This window comes from Canis lupus, chromosome 18 (genome assembly GCF_003254725.2).
Source record: "Canis lupus dingo isolate Sandy chromosome 18, ASM325472v2, whole genome shotgun sequence".
Lineage (NCBI taxonomy): Eukaryota > Metazoa > Chordata > Mammalia > Carnivora > Canidae > Canis > Canis lupus.
Genome location: NC_064260.1, coordinates 49,910,133 through 49,934,241, shown reverse-complemented (window position 1 = coordinate 49,934,241; position 24,109 = coordinate 49,910,133). Strand labels below are relative to the sequence as shown.

General features: G+C 58.8%; 3 protein-coding genes across 6 annotated transcripts; 1 reads left to right on the top strand and 2 right to left on the bottom strand.

Moving 5' to 3' along the window:
* The first annotated feature begins 1,383 nt into the window (after positions 1 to 1,383).
* LOC112659315 (aryl hydrocarbon receptor interacting protein) lies at positions 1,384 to 7,383 on the top strand. Of its 2 annotated transcripts, none has more exons than XM_025445931.3 (6): positions 1,384 to 1,704; positions 4,407 to 4,586; positions 5,792 to 5,980; positions 6,403 to 6,579; positions 6,674 to 6,815; positions 7,071 to 7,383. In XM_025445931.3, exons 1-6 carry the CDS (start codon positions 1,606 to 1,608, stop codon positions 7,274 to 7,276), a joined length of 993 nt encoding a protein of 330 aa, XP_025301716.1. In that variant the 5' UTR covers positions 1,384 to 1,605; the 3' UTR covers positions 7,277 to 7,383. The 2 variants fall into 2 exon arrangements, with proteins under 2 accessions (XP_025301716.1, XP_025301717.1); XM_025445932.3 differs by having other exon boundaries at positions 1,430 to 1,704; positions 6,674 to 6,807; positions 7,071 to 7,143.
* Positions 7,384 to 7,969: 586 nt separating this feature from the next.
* PITPNM1 (phosphatidylinositol transfer protein membrane associated 1) lies at positions 7,970 to 21,001 on the bottom strand. Of its 3 annotated transcripts, XM_035701587.2 has the most exons (25): positions 20,821 to 21,001; positions 20,490 to 20,610; positions 19,746 to 19,864; positions 18,111 to 18,325; positions 17,904 to 18,025; positions 17,471 to 17,695; positions 15,670 to 15,999; positions 15,493 to 15,588; positions 15,303 to 15,410; positions 14,581 to 14,642; positions 14,236 to 14,486; positions 13,737 to 13,926; positions 13,529 to 13,636; positions 13,141 to 13,298; positions 12,852 to 13,057; positions 12,251 to 12,421; positions 11,433 to 11,597; positions 11,048 to 11,196; positions 10,837 to 10,947; positions 10,341 to 10,457; positions 10,022 to 10,170; positions 9,783 to 9,932; positions 9,519 to 9,702; positions 9,082 to 9,210; positions 7,970 to 8,479 (listed from the first exon to the last, which is right to left on the bottom strand). In XM_035701587.2, the coding sequence occupies exons 3-25, from the start codon at positions 19,821 to 19,823 to the stop codon at positions 8,216 to 8,218; spliced, it is 3,738 nt and encodes a 1,245-aa protein (XP_035557480.1). In that variant the 5' UTR covers positions 19,824 to 19,864; positions 20,490 to 20,610; positions 20,821 to 21,001; the 3' UTR covers positions 7,970 to 8,215. The 3 variants fall into 3 exon arrangements, with proteins under 3 accessions (XP_035557480.1, XP_025301713.1, XP_025301715.1); XM_025445928.3 differs by lacking the exon at positions 20,490 to 20,610; XM_025445930.3 differs by lacking the exon at positions 20,490 to 20,610 and having other exon boundaries at positions 15,303 to 15,407.
* Positions 21,002 to 22,175: 1,174 nt separating this feature from the next.
* On the bottom strand, positions 22,176 to 23,832 carry CDK2AP2 (cyclin dependent kinase 2 associated protein 2). The gene is made up of 4 exons (XM_025446127.3): positions 23,696 to 23,832; positions 23,290 to 23,390; positions 23,071 to 23,203; positions 22,176 to 22,713 (listed from the first exon to the last, which is right to left on the bottom strand). The coding sequence occupies exons 1-4, from the start codon at positions 23,775 to 23,777 to the stop codon at positions 22,646 to 22,648; spliced, it is 384 nt and encodes a 127-aa protein (XP_025301912.1). The 5' UTR covers positions 23,778 to 23,832; the 3' UTR covers positions 22,176 to 22,645.
* Between the last annotated feature and the right edge of the window lie 277 nt (positions 23,833 to 24,109).

The window sequence follows — 24,109 nt, the reverse complement described above, 5'->3', positions numbered from 1 at the left end:
GGTAAGTGTCTGCCTTCGGCTCAGGTCATGATCTTTGGGTCCTGGGATGGAGCCCTGCATTGGGCTCCCTGCTCAGCAGGGAGTTTGCTTCTCTCTCTTCCTCTGCCCCTCCTCCTGCTTGTGCTCTCTCTCTCTCTCTCAAATAAATAAATAAAATCTTTAAAAAAATGCCGGTCAGTTTTCCTCTTTTTCCCTTTTTTGGAACAATTTATAAATAAGATACAGGCTACTTGTGTTTTCTGTTTTTTTAAGATTTTATTTACTTATTTATTCATGAGAGACACAGACAGAGAGGCAGAGACACAGGCAGAGGGACAAGCAGGCTCCATGCAGGGAGCCCGATGTGGACCTTGGGATCACGCCCTGAGCCAAAGGCAGACAGACGCGCAACCGCTGAGCCACCCAGGCGTCCCAGGCTGCTTGTTGCTTCAGAATTTGGCAGTGATGGCCTATAAAAAACTTTCTGTTGGTAAAAAGCAAAAGCGAAAACCAACCAAACAAAGCACATTTCCCTTTCACCTCTGAGGTCCCACCTTTCTCAGGGGACTTCTTGTGGGAAATGAACTCTCACTGTGTCACTGTCCCATGCACTTAGCACCTGGGTCAGAGGGCAGGGACAATAACCCTTCCTAGTTAGGAGGGTAGGATGAAGACAGGTCACAGTTCTCAAGACATTCCCCTGACTGGAGCACCTAATCCTTTAAATTGGGTGAAGGCTCCTACTGCTATTGATCACAGCTAGTTTCCAGAAGCCAAGAAAAACCTTGTTGTAGCCCCCAAAGTACGTCATTTCTATCAGTCATGTATTTCCTAATACTTATTGCACACCTACTGTGTGCCTGACACTGGATTCAGTGGCCGACTCACCCACTCCTGACCCCACCAGGGGCTCTCCCAGTCTCTTGGGAGCTTATTGTACTCACAGGAATACCGAAACCCTCTTACTCCTGGTTTTATTTTTTGGTTTTCATTTATTTGCTTTTTGTTTTTTCCCAAAGATAAAAATCCAGGATGCAAAAGTCACTCTGTTGCTAGATTTTCAAAAAGAAAAGGCCAGAAAGGGATACACGATAATAGTAGCTGTAGGTAGCGGCGTTACCTCGGAGGATGGGAGGGGGCCGCCTCCCATCCTCCGAGTCCCGGAGCCCCGTAATGCTTCGACACTACAACTTTAAACGGGTTGGGTAGGAGCACACAACCACGTGGGAGCGACCTTCCAAATCCATTCAATGACCTAATTGCTGGGGACGCCCCGCCCGCCCGCGTCCCTGGCCCCGCCCCGCGTCTCTGGCCCCGCCCCGTGTCCCTGGCCCCGCCCCGCGTCCCTGGCCCCGCCCCGCGTCCCTGGCCCCGCCTCTCTGGCGCGTCCCGCCCCCCCGGGGGCCTCCCCAGCCTCAGGCCCCGCCCCTGGTCAGAGCTGCGCGCTCGGCGCTGCGCAGAGAACCAATTACAGTCCGTTTCGACGTTTACTCCCTTTTTGGCATCTGCCCTCAGCCAAAATGGCGGCATCTCGGAAGTTGCCGAAGCCCTAGAAAGTGCCGAAGCAGTTCCGGAAGCTGCCGAAGGAGTCCGGAAGTTACCGAAAGAGAGCAGCGGGGAAGAAGGATGGCGGATATCATCGCAAGGCTCCGGGAGGACGGGATCCAAAAGCGTGTGATACAGGAGGGCCGAGGAGAGCTCCCGGACTTCCAGGATGGAACCAAGGTTCGTGCCCAGCCCCCTCCCCTCGACCCTTTGGCGGCGCGGTGCGCATGCGAGGCGGGAGGAGGCCTTAGGCGAGAGGTTGCGCATGCCCAGAGAGCAGCGGCCGCTGACCCTACCGCTCACATGCCGAGCTCGACGCTGGTTGGTCTGCATTTAAGTAGGGGGTGAATTTAGAGACGTCGGCCTCGCCCGGTGGTTTGGCGGTGTGGCTGCATTGGTCGGGGAGGCCGTCAGTCATCATCAGAAGGTTGCGGGGGTTTGGCTTCAGCGTGTGCTCAGACCTGGAGCCGGAGGAGACCCAGAGCTGGAGACCTGGGACGTGGGGGGTGCCCCGGGACTGGGGAGGAGGCTCGGGGCCTCTGGGTTGTAAGGTTCAAGTTCTTTTATAGATGGGAGAGTCTTCTGAAAACACTTAGGCTAGCTCCCATTGTTTAATTGGGGAAAAGTGAGGCCCCCGAGCGCGCAAACCCATTAAACATGCCCAGAGGTCAGGTCTGCCAGACTGGAGCTCTTGGGCAGAGTTTTGGACCTCTCTACGTGATGTTGCTCAGGACAGAGAAGGGCTGGGAGGTTAAAGAGTCTACCACCTTCCTCCTTTGTATCTCCAGGCCTCTCCTGTCCCCTCCCCAAACACCCTAAGTCTCCGGGCTTCCCTGCTTCTGCTCATGCAGTTCCCTCCTCCTGGAGTGCCTTTTTCAGTTGCCTCTAGAGTCAGTTGCTTCCCAGGGGCAGCCCCCAGGGCCCAGCAGAGCAGTCACACAGAACATGCGTATTGAGCAAGTAACCAAAGATCCTGGCCTGGATTGGGGACACCAAAAGTAAAAGCGGTTGTGAATGAGCAGCCCTCTGCCAAGGTTGGGTGGGTAAAGATTCTAGACTGGCCCAGCGTCAGTGCCATGAGAGCAGAGGGAGAACTCCGTCGTTTTGATGGTCAGTTATATTAAGAGGGATTCTTTCAGAGTGGAGAGAAGAGGTGTGGGAGTGGGCGCATGTCCCCATGGGCTGTGTGTAGAGGGGGTTGATGGCCTTGAAGAAGGGAGATTCTGGATGGAACAGACACCAGGAGGAGAGACATTGTAAAGATAGTGAAGATATGTGTGGCACCAAAAAACAGGGACAAGTAATACCAAAGAACAATCCCGTGGTGATCGAGCGCTCACAGTAATACATGATGCATAATACATACTCTGTTTCCTTTCATTCCCACAATGCGGGCTGGGTTAGGGTTGCCTCTACTTTACTGATTTGGAATCAGAGTTCAGAGATGCAGCATCGTGTGGTGGGCAAAAGCGTGGGCTTCTCTATCTATATCCTGCCAAGGGTTTCATCTTCAGATCTCTTCTCTCTGCACTCACCCCCTGGGTGATTGTCCCCCAGGCTCATCTCTAAAAAACTCTCCACTGCCACAGGTGTATTTTTGGCTGCGCTCCCGACTCACCACCATCACTTGGTGGCATCTCAGACTTAGCCAGCTGTACCCAAGCCTTCCCCCATCTCAGTGGGGGGGCACCTCCAGCCTTCTGGTTGCCAAAACCCTCCCAGTCTCCACAGCCCTTCCTGTGCTCTCATGTCCTGCAGCAAGCCTTCAGAATGCACCGGGGATCTCACCACTTCTCGTGGTCTCTCCCTGGACCACCCTGGTTCAGGTCCCTGTTGTGCCCCTGGCCTACTGTGCTAACCTCTTAACTCACCTTCCTGCATCTGCCCTCACCCAAGTCAGATCCTCTCCCTCCTCTGCATGGAGCCACCCAGAGTAAAAACACAATGGCCTCACCATAGCCTCCAAGTCCTGTGGGATCGTTCCCCTTGACTGCGGTGACCCCACAGTGCACCCCTTCCCTCATTTGCTCTTTTTCTGCCACACTGGCCTTTTTTTAAAATTTTTTTTAAGATTTTATTTATTTATTCATGAAAGACACACAGAGAGAGAGAGAGAGAGGCAGAGACACAGGCAGAGGGAGAAGCAGGGGCTCCATGCAGGGAGCCTGATGCGGTACTCGATCCTAAGACTCAAGGATGATGCCCTGGGCTGAAGGCAGGCACTAAACTGCTGAGCCACCCAGGCTGCCCATGCCACACTGACCTTGATGCATCTTGAACACACTGTATGATCTCACTGCTATCCTTTTGGCCTAGACAGTTCACACCAGTTTCCTACCCCAGCATCTGTCTGGTGGGCTTTCTCTTGTACTCTCTTCAGATATCTGCTCTAATGTTGCCTCCTCAGAAAGTGTCCGCATCCTGTGTATAAATTTGCCCTGTCTTCCTCTGCTGCATTGTTTTCTGATCCACAGCCCTTAGCTCCACTGTATATAGCACAGTGTTTTGTTTCAGCCTCATCTCCTTTAGAAGTTCCATGTGAACTCCATGGGCACAGGGACTTTTATCTGTTCTGTTTACTGCTGTGTCTAGCACAGAGCTCAGACACATAGTATGTGCTCAGTAAATATTTGTTGAAAGAACATTTGGTGGCAGGGTGCTTGGAATCCCACCCCAGCCTGTCCACCCCCTAACCATGTGACTTGGGCTCCTTCCTTCACTCTCTGTGACTTAGTTTCCTCCTCTGGGTGGTGGGGTAAAGGTCAGGTGGTGACCCTTGGGTGAGTCCTGTGCCCCATGCTATCTGCAGGCTGGGAGCTGGCTTGTCCTTGGGGGCTTGGTGAGTGTTTGTGCCCTTGCCTTATCCCACATGTGGCCTGCAGGCCACATTCCACTACCGGACTCTGCACAGTGACAAGGAGGGTGCCGTGCTGGACGACAGCCGGGTGCGTGGCAAGCCCATGGAGCTCATCATTGGCAAGAAGTTCAAGCTGCCTGTGTGGGAGACCATCGTGTCCACCATGCGTGAGGGGGAGATCGCCCAGTTCTGCTGCGACGTCAAGGTACCTGACATCCTGCACCTGCCTGCAGTGTCTGTCCAGATGTTTCCTATTCCCCATCCTAGGGCCTGTGCCCTAGCCAGGCTGCCACAAACTCCCTCCAGGGCACTACACCAACAGGACATCGGGGTCCTGGCCCCTTCTGCCTTCTCCTCTTCATTAGCCAGACTGCAGCCAGGGGACTGATTCTCAAATGCAAATAACCTGCACGACTGTGTTTTAAATCCTCTCTGGCCCCTAGTTACTCTCAGACTCTCACACAGCCCTGCAGGCTCTGACTCCTGCCAGTCTTCCCCTCCTACTCACCTCCCTGCCTTTCCTTTCTGTCCCCTTCTTGGCCAAGATCCTACCTCATACTTCAAAGTCAATTCCTGGGGTCACTACCCCTAGGAAGCCCTCCCTGACAGCTGGTGGTTGGCTTGAAATCCTCCTCTGGGTCCTCTAACCCTCATGCCCTGCATGGCCAGGATTTGGTCCTCTACCTGGGTGTAAGGGACTGCAGAGCAAGGACTAGACCTGTTTATCTTTAGCTCAAAACACTCAGCACCAAGACTGAGGACGTCTGCTGGCTGGAGAGACGTTACTCCCACAGTCTGCTCCCATGCAGACTATAGGGAGAGTGAGCAGAGCTGGTTGGACTGGGGTTGAGGTAGTCAGCTTCCCACCTTCTCAGCAGCTGTTCCTGGTGAAAGGTCAAAGACTAGGTCCTCTATGCCTGGAGGTCTCCGCCGAGCGCCCAGACCTGAGATAGGCCCTGAATGGGGTGGGGCTGGGGCAGGAGAGAAGGGAGAGGGATGCTGAGAACAGAATGTGGAGGGATCCCAGTAATGGTGAGAAGTCCAGCTTGTGGGCTACACCTCTGGGAGGAGGAGGAGGAAGAGGCAAGAGCCTGAGCTTGTAAGAGCAGGGGAGGTGGGTTGACAGTGAGAGTGTGTGTTTGTGTTGGGTGTGGGAGAGGTGCTTGGTTTGGTGGCCAGAGAGTGTGGTGGGAGCTGGGGACTTTGCCAGAACAGAAGGCTGGGATGCCAGAGGACTCTGGAGGGAGTTTCTCTGTTTCAATGGAGTGGGGCCTGAGCCAGTTGCTGCCCCTCTCTGGGCTTCAGTGTTCTCTCTCAGGTGGTGATGGGGCCAGGGGCTGGGCTTCTTGGGTGTGGAGACCAGGCAGCCCACCCTGACAGAGCCCCTGGTGCCCACTTGCCTCTCTACAGCATGTGGTCCTGTATCCGCTGGTCGCCAAGAGTTTACGCAACATCGCAGCCGGCAAGGACCCTCTGGAGGGCCAGCGGCACTGCTGTGGTATCGCCCAGATGCATGAGCACAGTTCCCTGGGCCATGCTGACCTGGATGCTCTGCAGCAGAACCCTCAGCCTCTCATCTTTGACATTGAGATGCTTAAGGTGAGGGGCTACCAAGCCACCACTGCGCAGCCTCACAGCAGGAATTGGTCCTGACTGCTCGCCCAGGGCTATTGGATGGACCGTTGTAGGGTTGGGATAGGGCAGGTACAAGAACGCCTGGCAGGATCCTGACAGTCTCCATAGGTTTCCCTCCTGGGGCCCCTCTGCTTCCGCAGGTCTCTGTGAAGGTAGGGGTTTTCACCATCTTGTTCACTCTTCTGTTCCTGGAAGCTGGCCTCGTGCTGGACAGGTAGGAGGTCCTACTTAAACATTTGTTGAATGGTCAGTGAAGGAATAAGTGGTTCTGCTTCTGGTGTCCAACGTCCAGAGGCCCGGCCAGCCTAGAGGCTGGTCAGGTCTGCCGATGGGGAAGACCCTGGGGTGCCCTGGGGCCTCACCTGATGTGGCCCATGCTCTGGCAGGTGGAGAACCCCGGCACATATCAGCAGGACCCCTGGGCCATGACAGATGAGGAGAAGGCAAAGGCAGTGCCAGTCATCCACCAGGAAGGCAACAGGCTGTACCGTGAGGGCCACGTGAAGGAGGCCGCCGCCAAGTACTACGATGCCATTGCCTGCCTCAAGAACCTGCAGATGAAGGTGCTGCCCGGAGGCTGTGGTGGAGAGGGTGAGCTGGAACTAAGGGACTCGGCTCTTAGTGTCTTCTGGCCTCTCGCTGTCCCCATGCCCCCAGGAGCAGCCCGGGTCCCCTGACTGGATCCAGCTGGATCAGCAGATCACCCCGCTGCTGCTCAACTATTGTCAGTGCAAGCTGGTGGCCCAGGAGTATTATGAAGTGCTGGACCACTGCTCCTCCATCCTCAACAAGTATGACGGTGAGCCTTTGACGTCACCCCCCTTTGGAGCCCCTACGTGCACCTGAACAAATGTCCTCCACCCAAGCAGGGTCATGGGCACTGTTGTGTCAATGACATATGAATGGTGTCGTGGGGTTTTGGGTGTGGTTGGCATTCTCCGTTTGGGAGGGTTCTGACCCATGAGGGGACCACAGTGGCAGAAGTCAGGCTGGCCAGCTGGCTTGTCCCCCTCTAATGCCTTTGCATGCCTGCTGCCCTCTGGCACCCCTGCAGACAATGTCAAGGCCTACTTCAAGCGGGGCAAGGCACACGCGGCCGTGTGGAATGCACAGGAGGCCCAGGCTGACTTTGCCAAGGTGCTGGAGCTGGACCCTGCCCTGGCGCCCATCGTGAGCCGTGAGCTGCGAGCCCTGGAGGCACGGATCCGGCAGAAGGATGAAGAGGACAAGGCTCGCTTCCGGGGCATCTTCTCCCATTGATAGGGCCCTGCCGGCCCTGCCCACCCTGCCTAGCCCACTGCTGCTCCCAGCACCCCTGCCCCTGCTGCATCATGCTTCTCTGTATATAAAGGCCATATTTATCTCTCCCTGGGCCTGTCGAGCTGAATCATTGGGAAGACCAGGGTTAACATCTCAAACTTACTGGTACTCAGGTGGTTTTGTGAGGCAAAGGATTGAGGTTCTGATCCCAGCTTCCCATTTGCCAGCTCTAGGACCTCTCTGGGCCTCAGTGTCCCCAGCAGAGATGAGGAGGATGATCTCTGTCATAAAGGAAGTGTCTTTTGCTGGCCAGGGCCGAGGTGCCTGGGTACCTTTGGTCCTCAGGGGGAGACAAAGGCACAGCCAGGAGGGCCTGAGTGAGGTGGCCCCCTAGTTTGGTCTCCCCTCCAGCCCCTGGTCCCACAGTCTTGTGGCCTCAGCTTCTGAAGGCAGAAGTTTTAGGCAGAAGCCAAGTCTGGGCCCATGTGAACTGAGGGGCTGACCCAGGTGGGGAGGGCTGCTTGTTCATGAGGAAGCCTCGGATAGAAGGGAGGACCTTGAGGCCCAGGCTCCCATCTTGGCCTTGCCTCTGACCTATGCTATGACCCTGGGCACATCCTGGCCCCTCTCTGCCCTGCAGTGTCCCCATCAAACTGGAAAGTGGGCTTGGTGCCAGGCGAGTGGGCAGTTGGCTGGGTTACAGGTGCTTTATTTTCATGGATTTACACACACTGGAAAGGCCTCCAGGCCCTTACTGCTCCCTCCTCCCCCGAGGCTAGGTGCCCCCCCACATGAAAGGGAAGTAACATCGAGGGGCAGACAGGGATGCAGGGTGTGGGGTGGGGGGGCCAGCGATCTGGGCCCCCAGCTTCCCACAGGTTCCACTTGGGCCCCTCAAGTACACGAATAAATAACTCAGGGCCAGCCACATTTTGGACCTCACTCCTCGCTGTCCAACTTGAGGCTGATGCTCCGGGCCTTGCCCCGGGCCAGGGCAGTGGGTGGTGTCCCTGGGCCCTCCCGCTCCACCTGACTGGGCCCCCTGGAGCGAAGTAGTTGGCTCTGCTTTCGGAGGAAGTCCACAGGGGCAGCCCCGCCATAGCTGCTCTTGGCCAGGGCAGCCCTGGAGGGTCCAGCGGGGGCATGAGGGTGGGAGCCTGCCTCCAATTGGCCCAGGTGGGCCACGTAGCCATCTGACAGGAACTGTGGGCAGAAATGAGGGGACAGCTGGTCTCAGGCCCACATGCAGCCCTCACCTGCCCCCCTCACTCCACCCCCACCCCCAGGCTCCTCGGCAGTGCTGGTGGCATTATAGACCTGGCATGGCCTGACCCAGAGCCTTCCCTTAGCAGACAGGAACCCCAGATTGGGAGCCAGAGTGCCCTGGCTTTCTTCCTCTGCCTTTCCCTGGGCTTCAGTTTCCTGAGGTCTTGGTGGAAAAGAGGAGCGGCTAACATTCAGTAAGCACTTGCCATATTCCCAGCCCCAGGCATGTTATGTGATATTCACAAGGGGTAGAGGTTGGTGCCAGCTCATTTCTGTTCTACAGGCAGGAAGTTGGGGCTCAGAAAGCTCAAGGTCCATGCCCGCAGCCACCGCAAAGTGAAATGAGCACTCCCGGTCTGGAGCACACCAGCACCCCTGCCCAGCAGCTCCAGGCTGCCCTTGACCCTATCCTAGGAGAAGTCCGGTGTCCTTTTTATAGCCGCCCCCTCAGGTGCTTAACGCAGGTGGTCCTCATGGCCTCAGACCCAGGCTCAGGCTACCTGGCCAGCTCCTGATCACCGGCTTTGCTCGGCCCTCACCTGGCACTGAGCTTGCAGCTTCCGCACTGCGCGGCCCACGATGTAGGTCTGGCTCGGGGGCAGGCCCAGCGCCGCATATACGGCCACGTCTTTGGGTGACCCATAGCCGGCCACGATGTTCAGTTCTACCTGTGGTGGGATAGGCTGGTTAGGGGACCGGGCCACTAGGCATCCCAAGTTTCTGGGAAGGTTTTGGGGGGCGGGGCCATTCAGACGGAGGCGAGGCCACAGGGTCTTATGTCACCAGGCCCAGATGGGAGCCAGAGTTGGGCCAGAGGACTGGGGGCCCTTCGGACCACTAGAGGGCTGGACCATAGGGGCCTCTCCTGCCAGTTAGGGTCCCGAGCCCATGCGGGTGGGACCAGGTGGGCCTCCGTGTGTCGGACAACCTCAGGTGGGGGCGGGGAGGGGCGGGGATGGACCCTCCCCCGCCGCACCTCCTGCACCAGGCTCTGCAGAAACATCGCCTTCTGGCGCAGTGGGTCGTGGGTGAGGCCATCGCAGAAGGAGACGACGCCGTGAGGAAAGTTGTGCTGCGACAACCAGGCCACCACGCGGTGCTTCTGCATATCGGGCCTGCCCGTTACGTACACAATCAGGTAGCCCGAGTCCTGCCAGTGCCTGTGGGGTGGGATGGCGGTCAGCTCTATCGCCGGGGGTGGGGCGGGTCACCAGGGTGAGCTGGGTGGCGCCGCTCCTACCTGACCACATCCACGGCGCCGGCGCGCACCTTGGGGTCGCTGCCCATGATGGAGACGCTGGCGGTGAAGGAGCCGTCGATGCTGAAGACCACGGCCGCGGTCCCACGGGCCACCACGGTCAGGCAGCACTCGGCGTATGTGTGGTCGCCCCTGCGGCCCAGGGACTGCATGAGCTGCGTGGGGCAAGCGAGGCCCGGCAGAGCCCCGGCCCGCGGAAGCCTGGCCTGTCCAGTGCTCACCTGACCACCATGCGCACCGGGTAGACGCCGATGCCCAGCGCGCGCTCGAGGGGCACTGGGAAGGTGAGGCGGCCAGAGCTGTTGGTGACCTCAGTTCCGAAGTGGATCCACTTGCCTGAGAGTGGCTGCGTCATGATGTAGACGTCTACCTGGTGGGGCGAGCAGGCGAGAGGGCCCGTGAGGTGGAGCCTCACGCACCCCAGGACCCTGAGTGGAGGAGGGTCTGGGCTGTCATTGTTGTCGGAGGGTGGGGGAGACCCAGAGTTGCCCGGCTGGATGGGGGCGGGTCTACCCGGGGCCAAGGCCAGCATGTCCTGACCTTCTCTCCAGTGAGCGTGACCACGTCCAAGGGCCCGTACATGAAGCGCCCGTTCAGCACCTGGGGGCGGCCCTCGCACACCACCGTGTCGCTTGCCCGGTGGTTGGAAGTGACGTTCTGGCGGGAGGAGACGGCGTGAGCCCACAGCCCGGAGATGACAGGGATGCAGGAGGAGCTATTGTGGAGGACCCACACCCAGGCAGGGGCGAGGCCCAAGTGGTGGGCACTTTTCCAACCCGACCTGAGGTCAGGAGTGTGTGTGAACTGCGGGTCCCAGGGGATGGACAGGATGGGATTCAGAGGATGAGGCTGGGTGCAGAGAGCACGGATCCGGCCAGCGGTGGAAGGGGAGGAGATTCTTGGTTCCCAAGGGCAGGGCCAGGACTCGGTGTGGGGGCGGCACCCAGGAAGGTCCCAGGAACGTAGTGAGCAGCAGGGATGCTGGGGAGAGGGGGCAGGGTCTTGCTCCTGAGGCCGCAAGGGGAAGGGCCCATACCCGAATCTTGACTTGCGTGCGTTTGCGCTGCCACTTCTCTCTGGGGAAGGCCGGGCTGTAGATGGACGGCTCCTCGCATTCCGTCAGCTGTGGCTGCTCCTTCTCGATCACCTGTGTGCGAGAGGCCACATGAACAGGGAGCCTGGGGTTGCCTCTCGGCTCCCTATCCCTTGTCCAGGTCTCATCTCCCACCCTGTATCCCCGAGCCCACCTGGCGCAGGATGAAGGCCACCACATCAGCCGACTCCCAGTAGCTGGCGTGGAAGAGGTGAGGCAGCGTGACGGTGGGGAAGGCGGTGAGCGCCTCGGGGCAGTAGAGCGAGTAGTCAATCCGCTTGGTCCCCCACCAGCGCTCCAGGACTGCACGGCCACGTTGGGCAGTGGGTCAGGGGTGGCCTCCCACCTCATGCCCACGTGTCTGGCCCCTGAGTGCTCTTTCTCCCCTCCTTTCTGCCAAGCCTGCTCTTTGCCATGTCCAATGTTGGGTGCAGGGGCCCTCTCATCCCAGAGCCAATGCTGGGGGCAAGGGTGTTTCAGGTGGGCTTTGGGGGGCAGAATCAGCGTCCCCTCCCCAGCTGGGTGGCTGGTTGACTTACTCTTAACCACTTCACTGGTGGTGCTAGGAGCAGCTGGCTGGGCTGGTGGGTCGGTGCCTAACTCACTGCCTTTCCAGAAGGCACCGCTGGCAGAGGTGGGTGTTGAGGGCACCAACATCTCCAGCTCTTCCAGAAAGAGGCCTGAGTGTGTCTGCAGAGTGTCAGCTGGGGGAGGTGGGGCAACCTGAGTGGCAGTCTGAGCCCGGCTGCCCTCCTGTCTTCCCACCTAGGGCTTCCAAGACAGCTTGGCCCTGACACCTCCCTTGTCTCCCCTGCCAGCCCTCCCTGGTCAGGTACTGGCAGAGGCTGAACTGTCCCGTATTTGGGTAGAAATGAAGAATAGGGGAGCATTGTCTCCTTTTAGCTTATGCCAACAGTCAACTGTATTCCTGCCGGAATGCCTGCTACCACCACCCCCACACAGGCCCATTTGTCTCATGGGGCCAAATGGGTACCCACTTGCATGCATACACAGGTACCTGCCCCATACTGATGCATGAACACAAGTGTATATGCATATGCTGTGCACCGCCCCCCCTCCAGTATAGCAACCCCCCACATTGTGGGTATTCCCAGACACTAGCACGACAGTGCCACTGGCTCCTCTCTCTAGCCTAGCCATCATGACTGCCCCCAACTTCTTGGCAGAGACTGCCAGAGAGTCTTGGGTAGGATTCCATGGTCTTGGGATTGGTGACATGAGAGGTCAGCAATGATGTAGGAACCACCTCACGTCTTCTTGGGTCAGGGGGCCCTGTTCCCATCCCTCCCTGTTGATGCCCTCCTACTTCTCCCCTTTATCTTGGTTGGGGGCATACCCAGCAGCAGGGATGAGCCATCTCCTAGGGGGAACTTCTGGTAGCGGGGCACCGCCAGTGGGGCGATAGCTTGAAATTTGGGAGCCAGCAAGGGCTCAAGGCGGGAGGCGCAGGGGTCGGCCGCGTGGAAGAGGTTGTAGATCTGCTCACAGGCTGGGCGCATCTGGGCAACTAGAAGACAAAGGAAAGAGGAGTTGCAGTTGGGCATGCTGGGAGGTGTGCAAAGCAGCACCTCACATGCTGTATGACCCTGAGCCAGCCCTTCCCAAACTGCGCTCCCTGAGAGGTCACCAGATTCCTGATAAAGTGGGATGAGTGTCCTGGCTAAGAAGAGATAAGACCTTTCCTCTGCTGATGGGATTGGTGAGGACCCCTTCCCTGGGCTGTCAGACCTGTTCCCTGTTCACAGAGCAGAGCACTGTGTTTGGGAACTTGGCCTTGGCAAGTCCCTTCTTTCTGAAGGGCCTCAGGTTCCCTCCTCCAGCCAGCAACTTAGTTTATACTGGGGGTATGGCAATAATGCCAGCATCTCATGGGAAACAGAGGAGAGGGAGGAGCAAAGGGAAAGGTGTGTGGCACCCACCCCCACCCTGAGCCTCACCCTCCAAGGCGGGCATCACGGTTTTGCGCAGAGCCAGCACCAGGCCCAGCGGGGAGCCAAAGAGGAAGAAGCCGGAGACCTTGAAGTCAAGGCGGGCAGCACTGGTGGGGCCATCAGGAGCCTCAGAAGTGGCGGCAGGTGGGCAGGAGGCTGTGCTTGCCCGCCTGGGCTCCCCAGAGGAGGTGGTTGGGGGGGCTGCCTGCAGGCTGCGTGGGGAAGGGTGCTCAGTGCTGATGCCTCCACAGCCCCACACAAGCCCAGGGTGTGGGTTATGGGGTAGAAACATCACCTGTTCTGAGCACCCTCAGGCTCAGTACTGGTCAGGTCGCTGGGGGTGCGTTGGGCAGGCAGGACTGAGGGTTCTGGGCTCGCCCGGCCCAGCCCCTCCACCCCATCTGCCAGGGGGTCCCGCACTAGGCCAACCTCCGGTGAGAGCAGCTCATTGTTCTAGACAAAATAGAGGACAGAAATATCCCTAGGATTGGAGACAATTCGATTTCTACTTATTTGGAGGTGAGGAGAGAGGCTTGGGGGTGGAGCAGGGACTCCAGGAGAGAACTCGGGGCACAGCCCAATAGGGGACAGAATAGCAGGGGAGCTGTCATATTGCAGGGGACAGAGACCTAGAGCTGGAGAGATACCCCCCTCCTGAGGAGGCAGGGTTCGGCCAAACTGACCATGCTCCCTCGGCGGCTGCTGCCCCGGCTCCCTGTGCCCACACTGGCACTATGGCAGAGCGCATCGAAGCCCAGGATCCCGCCGACGCCATCTCCAATCAGCACCACCTGATTGGCGAGAGTGGTGCCATCAGGAAGGGCTGTAGCAGAGGCAGGCAGGTGGAAGGCTCTAGCAACAAGCTTCCCGAGGATGCCCCTGACTGCTGACCTGCCCACAGAAGCCAGCACCCTCAGGCGAGCGCAGGAAGGCAGCATAGGCCTGGTTGGTGCGGGCGATGACAGTGGCCACAGCGCCCTGGTACCGGGAGGATGAGGTGGCCAGCAGTGGCAGGGCAGCCAGAGGAATGTGGTCCTGGGAGCGGGACAGGCTGTCACCGTCATGGCTGTAGGGGCTCAGGCTGTAGGAGGAGGTGGGGTGGGTGGGTGGGAGGCCCTCCAGCCCTGCATTGCCTCCTCCCAGTCCCCTTGGCCTGTTGGCAAGTCTTAGCACCATGGGGCCTTTGTGGGGAGCATCAGCACCCAAGGGCCCTTTGTGGGGTGCATTGACTAGAAGCCGAAGTCCACCTGGGTGGATGACTGGCCCAGGTGTCTGGGTTCCTGGCCTCCTCCCCCCTTTCCTCATGAGGCCTTTTAGGTCCCTGGAGCCCCATGCTCTCTGCTCCTTGAAGACCCTGTACATCCCCCACCCTCCCACCCCTGACCAGTACTTGGAGACAAGGGCATAGGCAGCAGCACAGATGGGTGGGCAGGGCACCAGACGCAGCGCCACGTGGCCCAAGGCCTCAGGAAAGTGGATTCGTGTGACAGCCTCAAAGGCCAGGCTCAGGGTCTGCACGTCCGCCTGCTTGGAGTTGGCATCTCCAGGGCCTGAGTCCAGGATATTGCCGCTGTGCAGGATGAGGAAGAGGGCGTGGACTGCACATGCCTCTGCCCCCAGCTCCCCAGCTCCGTCTGGGCCCTGTGGGGCAAAGTGGGGTGCCAGGGGTGTCAGGGCAGTAGCCTGCCTGGCCGACAGGCAGAACTGCAGTTGTAGGGTAGGTGACCATACTCACCTCTGAGTCCCTGGGTGCTCGGGCCCCATCCCCAATGTCTTTGGTGGCCTCGGTTCCAGGGTCTATAGGATGGGGGAAGCCAGTGAAGGAGACTGAGGGGTCTGTGGAGATCCCCTCATAGGGCACTTCAGATATCTCTGCTTTGCTGTCTGCCTAAGCCATCCCCCAACTTCCTGTATCCTCTCTCATCAGGCTCTCGTGGGTCATTTCACATGTCTGGGCCTTTGTATATGTTGGTCCTGCTACTATCCAGGCAAACACGCCTAGAAGATTCCTTCCAATCCTGCCCTGTCCAATATGGTAGTCACTAGTCACATATGCCTATTTAAATTGAAATAAATTAAAATACAATGCAAGGCAAAATTCAGCTCCTTAGTCACACTAGCCATGTTTCAAGTGAAAACCACATGTGGCTAGTGGCTAGAACATTTCCATCATCACAGAAAGTTCTAATGGACAGAGTTCGTCCAATCCTTTAAAATCCAGCTTAGATACCATCTCCCATGTGAAGCCTTCCTGGATTCCAAATTAATTCCTTCGTTTTTTGGCCTGTGTCTGAGCTTGGAATACTCTAACCAACCATCTATCCACTCCTTATCCACTAATTATTCACCTGTATATTTAATGGACTGACATTCAATTGAGGACCCCATTAAACTCAGGGCTGAGTTGTTTTCTGAGTGTCTACTGCATTCAGAGTGCTGGTGGATGGCAATCTTTACCTGGTGTCCCCTCAGCCTCCACAGGGGAGGCAAAGGCGTCAATGAAGTCATTGGAGTTCCACTTGGTCATCTCCTTGGGGAAGACCTCATCACTGTCTGAGAAGCCTTCTGAAAGGACAAGGGGCTATGTCATGGGGCAGGAGGAGCCGCTCAGGGATACCCCCACCCCCACCAGGGCTGTGGTGCTGACCATGGGCATCAAAGAATTCCTCCTCAGAGCTGTTCTCAGAGTCTCGGGCAATGTTCTGCATGCGCCACTCGGACAAGCTCTGGGGAGACACGCCCCCTGCAGGGCCATATCAACCTCAGCCTGGGTGTCCAGCCTGAGGGTGGCTCCCTCCCCCACCCCCCCATGCCCCAGCCTCACCTCCATGCTGGGATGAGTAGGAGGAACGTGAGGAAGAGGACCACTGCTTGCCAAAACTGGCATCAGGCGAGGCATCGGGGCCGGAGGGTGCCTCAGGCCCATCGGGGGTGCCAGCATGGCTGGCTGCAGCCCGGGCCTCAACGCTGCTAGGCTTCCCAGGGGCCTGGGCCTCCGGCCCCTCAGTGCCTGTGTTGCACTTAGCCATGCGCTGTGCCAACATGCGGGCAGTCTCTTCCTCCAGTGCCCGGATGTCAGCCATGCTCAGCTCTGTCCATTCATCCTGCCAGCACCAGGCCTGGCGGTGGGCCCGTAGCATCACCCGACGCAGACCTGTAGGGGCATCAGAACCATGTCCTCCCAGCCTGAACTTCCCTGAAACGGCCACCAGGCAGCCACATACCTAGCCCCCTACATGGGGTGATGGCTTCTCTGGGCACACCACCCACCCAGAGCCACAAAGTAGGCCAGGGCGAGTGCCATCCGGGAGATGGGAATAGAAACTGGGGCATTTGTCTTTCTGCTCCACCTGCCTCCCTCTGTTCCTGCCTCTTTCATCCCTCTGGACACTCCAACTCTGAGCACAAACCCAGTGCTGACACCCTGGAAAGCTGGGACCCAGGCTTCTTGCTGTCTTTCTCACTAGCTTCCTGCTGACTTCTTCAGAGGAGTTAACAATTAAGGCATTAACAGTTAATGAAATTGTTGATAGTTAATGAAGGTGTTAATAGTTAATGGAAGTGTTGGCACTTAATGAAGTTTGTAGCGAAAGATGATACCCATTCTGGGATATTTTCATCGGAAGCAGAGGAATAAAGTTAGAAACTCCAATATCTAGGAGTAAACTAGTATCTAGGAAATAAACTAATAAAGGTCAGATTATAATTATAAACTTCTGGAAGGAAATAGATCAGAATCTTAACCACAGTTATATATTGCTGGTTTCATTTTCTTATTCGTGCTTTTTGGTATTTTTACAAATGTGAGACAAGGAGCCTATATTATTCTCTAAGCTAAATTTCCTCATCTGGTCTGTAAAATGGGAATAGCAGTTCTTACCTTGCAGGGGTGTCATGGGTGTTAAAGGAACTCTTGCAGGAAGAGTGATTAGCAAAGCACCTTACATGTTGTGAATGCTCAGTCAGTGTTAGCTCTTAATACCCGAACCAGCCTCCTGCTCATTCACAGAAGGGAAAACTAAAGTGCAGGGCTGGGAAGTGGCTCACTGGGGGTCCCATGGAGCCCGGGCCCCTGTACGCTCCTACGGTAGGCGGCCCACCTTCAGACCTGGGGGATGTGGCGGGGCAGAGTTGCAGGAGCCGTCGGGTTAGAAACAGGACTTCTGGATCCCAGAGCTAGAGCATGGGGCCATGGGAGCTGGGCATGGGAGGGGCCCCAAGAGAATGATGGCAGAGTCCCAGCCTTAGGCTGTATTTCTTTGTGTGTTGCTGGTTAGGGCTGCTGACCCTTTTGAGAGTTTCTAAGTCTCCCTTGACCCACCGAACACTGGAGAATCTTGGAAGCTTAACGGATGAAAGTAGCATCTCTGAATGTCAGTGCCTGCATGCTCAGAAGTCATGTCCCCAGCTTCTTGCCCTCCTGACTCTTACCTATACCTCAAGGCTAAGCTCCCATGAACCCCCAGCCGGGCTGTGCTGCTCTCCTCTGCCCCAGTGCCAACAAGTCAAAGGGAAATGATGGCTTTATGCTTCTGGGAGCATAAAGACTGGGAGCACCCCTGGCTCAAATAAGGGGTGCCTGGTGGATGCTGGGTAAAGGGAACCTCCTGTGGCTGGGTGCTCACCGACATCATGGATGAACTGCTCAATCTTGGCCTGCATGCCCCAGTAGCGGAACTCGACCTTGCACAGCTTATAGGCACACATGAGGGGCCCTGTCTGGGCCGCTGTGCGTGCCCAGTCATCAGCCAGTGGTCCGCGGCCAGTCTTGGCCGAGCGGTACAGCCGGGGGTCCTCTTCTGCTTTGTATTCTCCTGGGGCCACTGCATCCCGCACGATGTCGATGGTGTCTGAGGGGAGGGTTCCAGCAGTATACTGAGCCATGCCAGCCCCCTCCCCCACTGCCACCCCTTCCCTGCCTTGGGATTGGGAAGGCAGCCTTGCACAGCCAGGAATCTGAGACCTGGAGAGGGGCTGTGACTTGTCAGAGGCTGCTCACTGAGGTAGCAGGTGGCCTGAGAGGGCCTCTAGGTTCCCCTCACTGGCCCCAGGCCTCACCCAGGATGCGCTGTCTCCTCTCAGCTCCACTCAGGTTGAAGACATTTGGCTGCTGCCCGCCATCAGGCAGGTAATAAGTCTCTATTTCGATGGAGAATTTCTCCACAAAGGGGCAGGTGTACCTGGGCACAGGGCAGGGGTGAGGGTCATTACTGTGCCCACCAGGGCTGTTCTCCTCATTGCTCCAGGCCTGCTCCACCCACTTACCGTGTCCGGGTGTAAGGATAAGCATTCCAGGATTCCTCTTCCACCTGCAGGGCAGCCTTGGGCAGCAGTGCCCGGAACCAGCCTGGGATGTGGGAGCCCACGTGGTACACCTTGTGTGTGTACTGCCCGCTGCCGCCAGGCCCATCTGTGTAGGGCCGGTTGGCCAGGATCTCCACGCCGCTGCCCTCACCACTGGACTCCTCCCGGCTCTTTTTCTGCACCCGGGGCAGAGCAGAATGGGCAGCTCAGCCCCAGCTCAGCCTGGCCCTCTACACAGTGCTAGAACGCTAGTCCTAGCCTTTCTATCTCCCTGAGACCCAACCCTGGTCCCCTGCAGTTCCCTAGGATCAGGATCACAGCTGCTGTCCGGTCCTCCACAGGGCTTGCAACCCAGCACTCATTCACATACTGATTGTCTGCTCTTTTCTAGGCATATTGGGATTATATGAATTGGGACCTCCTGTTGATGAACAAAACAAAGATCCTGCCTGCCCTGTGGGATTTAGTTCTAGTGGAGGGAAGGACTTAACAGAAGCAAATGACATGGTATGTTAGAAGTGGTGAGTGTTATGGGAAGAAGAAAGTGTAGGTTAGGGCCAGGGATATAGGGTTGGGATTATGATTATGACAGGATGATCAGGGAAAGCCTCACTGAGAAGATAACATGACCACAGTGTGAATACAGCTTGAAGTAGGGGAGGGTGGATGTGGAGTACAGATGTGGGGTGGAGGGAACTATTCAAAGCAGAGGGGATGCCGATGCAAGCTCCTGAGGTGGGAGTGTGCCACATGTACTCCAGGAGCAGCTAAGAGGCCTGGAGGGTGGGCTGGAAGAATCAAGGACAGTAAAAGGGGCCCACACTTTTCTGAGAATCTGCTCCCAGTCCCTTCCTTCTCTGGGACCCCAACACCAGCTCCTGCCACACCCCTTATGGCTAGAGGGCATTCAGATCCTGTCCTTTTATAGTTCTGGTGCCTGAACTTGGCCCACTCAACCCTCTGAGGCTAGATCCTGGCCCTCTTGTCTCTTCAGACCCTGACCCTCATTTCTGGGGAACACAGGCCTCCCAGAGGCCCAGCGCTGTCTTCCCTCCCTGAGAGCCTGCCTCACTGCATTCCACCCAAGCTCAGACCCCAACCTCATCCTCTAGGGTCCCTGCCTGCCCCTCTGTCACAGTTTTGGGGTCTGATCCTCATTCCCATCTCCCTGACCACCTGGGGTTGTCAGGAATCTGCACCCTCTGGGGAACCCCTTTCCAGTCTTCTCTACCACCTGGCTCCCTGCCTCTCACTCTTGCCTCCTCATGCACTCCTTTCCCTCCCACAAGGGGTTACAGATTCTAAGGAGGATTAAAGGAGATCAGAAGTGGGCTGAGCATCAACCAGGGGCCAGGCATTTGGGGGATGGGGCCACTAGCCCCTTCTGCCCCTTTTCCCACAGCCACCTCCTGGGCTCCCATATTGGAAGGGGTACTTCTCTGTCCTTCCAAGCCCCAGAGCCGGGCTGACGGGGGCTGAGCTGGGCCTGGCCAGTCGTCCCAGGTGCGGCCTGCGCGCTCCTGCTGCCATTACCCCATCATGAAGTGTGCACCGCCCCCCCCCCCCCCCCCCCCCCCCGCTTCCCACCGCCCTCACCTGGATCATGTAGAGCTGGGCCACCTGGTACTCATCCAGGCTCATGGGCAGCAGGATGTGGTACTCCTTGATGAGCATCCTGAAGGTGCTCGGCCGGCCGAGTGCGGCCTCCGCTCCGCCTGGCGCAGGGCACGGCGCGGCAGTCAGTGCGGGGCGGCGGCGCGCGGCCCCGAGCCCTGCGCGCGGGCCGGAGGGCTCGGGCCGCCGGACCCCATGCCTGGGCCCGCCACGGGGTGGGCAGAGGCGAGCCCAGTGCCGCCGCCAGCGCCGCCGGGGGCCACGAGCCGCAGCTAGGCTGAGCGCTGACCTCTTTTCCGCGCAGCCCCCGTCCCCCGCCCGCCCGTCGCTATGGCAACCGCGCGCTGACGCGGGCCCCCCGGAGCGGCTGGCGCGGGCCGGCGGGCTCAGGGGCCAGCTTCGCCTCTGAAGCCGCGGCCGCGTCCTAAGCCCCCTCGAAGCTGCATCCCTCCGGGACCCGCCCCCAGGAGCCGGGCCCCCGTCCCCTCCCTCCAGGCCCGCCTTCCACAGCCATCCGGTCGGGGCCCGCCCGCTGCATCACTATCCCCTAGTCGGCGGTCGCGTGTCCCCCACTCCCCATCCACTTAGAACCTAGTCCCCGGGATGTCTGTCCGCAGAGCAGCTCCGGGCGCTCCTCCTCTTAGCGTCTGTCAGTGCTCCCCACCCCCTGCACCCGAACCTACCTTCTTGGACCACATGACTAACCCCTCCGGCCCCCAGACCTGCCTTTGCCCTTCTGGCCCGCAGCCCAGTCCTCGACTTCCCCTCCTCAGCATCCTTCCTGGACCCCTGGCACTCGTCTATGCAGCCACACCATCATCCTTCCCGGAGTTGACCCCTCCTGGGGCTGAGGCAAGAGTGGCTCCACTGGGTATCCCACGGCCCCCACCCCGAGAGACCCGCTCCGCCCCTCTGCGCCCCGGTTCCGCGACAGGCACCCCTCCCACCTCGCACCCGGCGAGCAGGCGAGAGGCCCCATTTGTCCCCACTTCCCTCTGCTCCCCGGCGGACCGTCCCCCGCCGTGTTCTTGGCCCGCCCGCCGACGTCCCGTCTCACCTCTAGTTTAGGGCGGGCGCCCCTCACCCGGTCCGGGTGGGGGCGGGAGGGCCGTGGGTCGGAGCCCGGAGGGCCCCCAGCCCCAGCCTCGGGTTCCAGCAGCCGCCGGACCCTCTGGAGGTGCAGCGCGGGCCCATGGCCCCGACCTTCCTCCGGGTCCGCCCGCCGGCGCCCCTGCCGTCCCTCCCCCCGCCCGCCGCGTCACTGCGGCCGCCCCGCCCCTTTCCTGGGCCCGGCTGGCCCTCCCCACTCCTGCGGGGTCCCGCAGCCCCGCCCGTGGCGGCGGAGGGCGGCCCTTGCCTTCCTTCCCCCAGGCAGCGGGGGAAGAGGCAGTTCTCCAAGCGCTGGCGCTTTTTACTCCCGCTATGCTCTTTGGGATCTCCTAAGCTCTAATGGCTCGTGTCTCCACCCTGGCCCAGCCCTCCTGTGTGCCATGGAAATATGGCAGGACCCCATCCCCATTCTCCCCAGCCCTCCAACCTGGAACCCGGGATAGGGGAAATGTCTCAGTCCCCAAAGTTAGCCGAGAAGCTGGTCCTAGACTTGCCTCTTCTAAGGGGCTGGGGTTCCAGTGCCCTAGGCCTCTGGGGTCATTCAGGTACACACCCAGGCAGACCGCTACTGTGGTCACCGGAAATCCTTGGTCTAGCCCCTGAATGGGGCCCCATGGCTTTTCCCACAGATGCCTTCCGGGTCCACAAGTCTGGCCAACCAGACCCTGGGCAAAGGCTGAGACACCTGAGGGCTGGGCTCACGGGACCACACCCAGCTGGCTAGGAGGTGCTGGGACAGTGGATGGCAGCACCAAGCTGGATCTCGCTCCTGTTGGAAGACCATCCTCTCCCCTTGGCTCTGCTTCTCAGGTGCTGGAGAAAAGCAGCAGCAGTGCCCCCTCTCCTCTGAGAAGTCAGGACGTGTTCAGAACCTTCCAGGGTTGACTGGGAGGTTAAGATTTTAGAAAATTAAGACACGTGAGGGCCTGGCTTATATGAACTGACATTTCCACCCTGCCAGGCACTGACTGCCAATCCAGAGAAAGAACCCTCTAGGCCCGGGCTGGCGACAGTGCCCTCCAGCTGTGGAGGCGGCTAAAGCTCCAGGCTGCCCCCTGGTGGCACCACGTGTAGGAGGGTAGGGCTCACAGCTACTGGAGCTTAAGCCTTTTCAAGACTCAGAACTGTGAAGGCCCAGGGCTGGAGGAGGGCAGGGTCCCAGCCAAGTCAATGGACAGTAGGAGCCAGGCCAGGCCAGGTTCAGTGGCCCTGTCTCCCACCACTGCATTGCCCCTCTCCCCTCCTCGATCTCCTCTTTTCCAATTTCTTCCTGGCTCAGCAGAAGCACCACACTCAGAAAGATTAAGAGGTGAGAGAACAACTCCAAATTATCTTTTATTTATACAAAAAGGGCATATTTAGCAAAAGACACTGACTGAAAAAAGAGTCGCTATGGCCCAGGAGACAAGGCAGGGAGGTGACAGGCCTAGGGAGGCCTTGCTAGGGGAGGAGTCTAGGAAAGGTGGTGACAAGTCCTGGGTAAGTGCTGAGTGGTGGGGGCCACAGAAAGGAGCAAGCTCCAGTTGGATCAACACTGTTGGCAGGTCATGGGCGGGACTCACAGTGACCTCGCTGCTAACTCTTGAAAGAGTCCCAGTCAAGTGTTGTCGGCTGGAGTGAGAGCCGCCCCCTGGTTCCTGGAGGGCACCCACCAGGGGACACAGGACAGGAAGCCCAGGTTGGGAAGTGCAACTCGGGGTGAAGGCCAGGGAGAAGCAGGTGCTCTGCAGTGGCCAGGAAAGGTCCAGACTCGGCGGTGGAATTGCGTCCTGTTACGTGCGGGCGTTCCGCTCTGTCTCTGCCAGGCACTCTCTGACTAGGGCCCGGGCATGGATGATGCCTGAGGTGGGAATGGGCAAGTAACATGCAGCGACCCTGCAGGGTCCCACCCTCATCCTCCAGAGGAAGACCCTCCTTCCCCACCCCCTTTCCTTCCAGTGAAAGGGAGGAGGATGATAAAGGGCCTGATGAGATTAACGATTTGGCTAATCCTCAAATTTGTCCTTTTGAAAGACAAATGCCCTGGTCCTTCCCCCCAAACGGACTCAATTTCAATTCAATTCAAAACACCTCCCTGGAAAGTGACACCCACCCTTGTTTAGGCTTGGGTCACGCGGCCTCCAGATGTCCTTCCTTTGCTAAGGAAGGATTGTCCAGTGTTAGTCTCCTGAGCAGGGAGGGTGGAAGCCTCACTTACCTCTCTTCAGGCGCTCCATGGCGCTCTTGCTGCCAGCATAGGTGGGCCGGATCTCTTTACCCATCTCCTCTATGACCGACAGCAGGTCCGTGTAGGTGCTCTGGGAGCCCTGGGCGCCAGGTGGCTTCATTGCCTATGTCAAAAGAGGACAGGGCCATGAGCTCAGGGCCCGCGGGGACCTCCAGTCCCCGTCCGTAGGCAATCCCTCACCCCACTCACCTGTACATAGCCCATGGAGGGCGGTCCAAAGTCGTTAAACAGGGGCCTGAAAGGGGCAGCGGCTCCCGGCACTGAGCCCGACGGCGATGGGACACTTCCGGCTGCAACATGCGCGAGTAATAGGTCAGCGCGGGGCCGGGACCCGGCCTCCCAGCGTTCCAAGCCCCCGACCGGATTCGCCCGCTTCCCTCCAAAGGGATACTTCGCTCCAGGCGCTCAACTTCAGCGACAAACCCCTCCCCCTGCGCTCCACCAACTAGCCCTTACGTGACCACGCCCACTTCACAGGCCAGCAAACTGAGGCTCAGAGAGGGGAGGCAGCAGGCCCAGTGTTGCAGAACTCGGGCCGTGTTCTCGAGACCTCGACCACCCGGGCAGGCGAGCAGGGGTAGAGTCGGATCCTCACCTGTGGGGACCGGGGTGCCGGGCCCAGGGGTGCTGGAGCCGGGGGTGCTGCTGGGGGCGGGGGCGATGGGTTTGTAGGACATCCCCAACTCTCGGGTGCGGCGGACGCCGGCCGGCCGCTCCTCCGGGGTTGGCTGCTCGGCCGCTCAGCCGCGCTCTGATTGGTAAACCGGCCGCACGCCCCTGGTAAATAGAGCTCAGGCCGGAAGGGCGGGCGGGCACGAACGCTCTCTCACTCCCGATTGGTGTGCGCGGATGTCACTCGGGCCTCCTCATTGGCAGAGATCGGCCCCAACAGGCCGCAACCGCTGCTGATTGGTCTCCGCCTTTCGGACCTCGCACCTGTCTGCTCCGGATTGGGCGGTAGCTGACGCCCTACGCAATTGGCGAGTTCGGGGTCCGGGCCGGCGCGCTC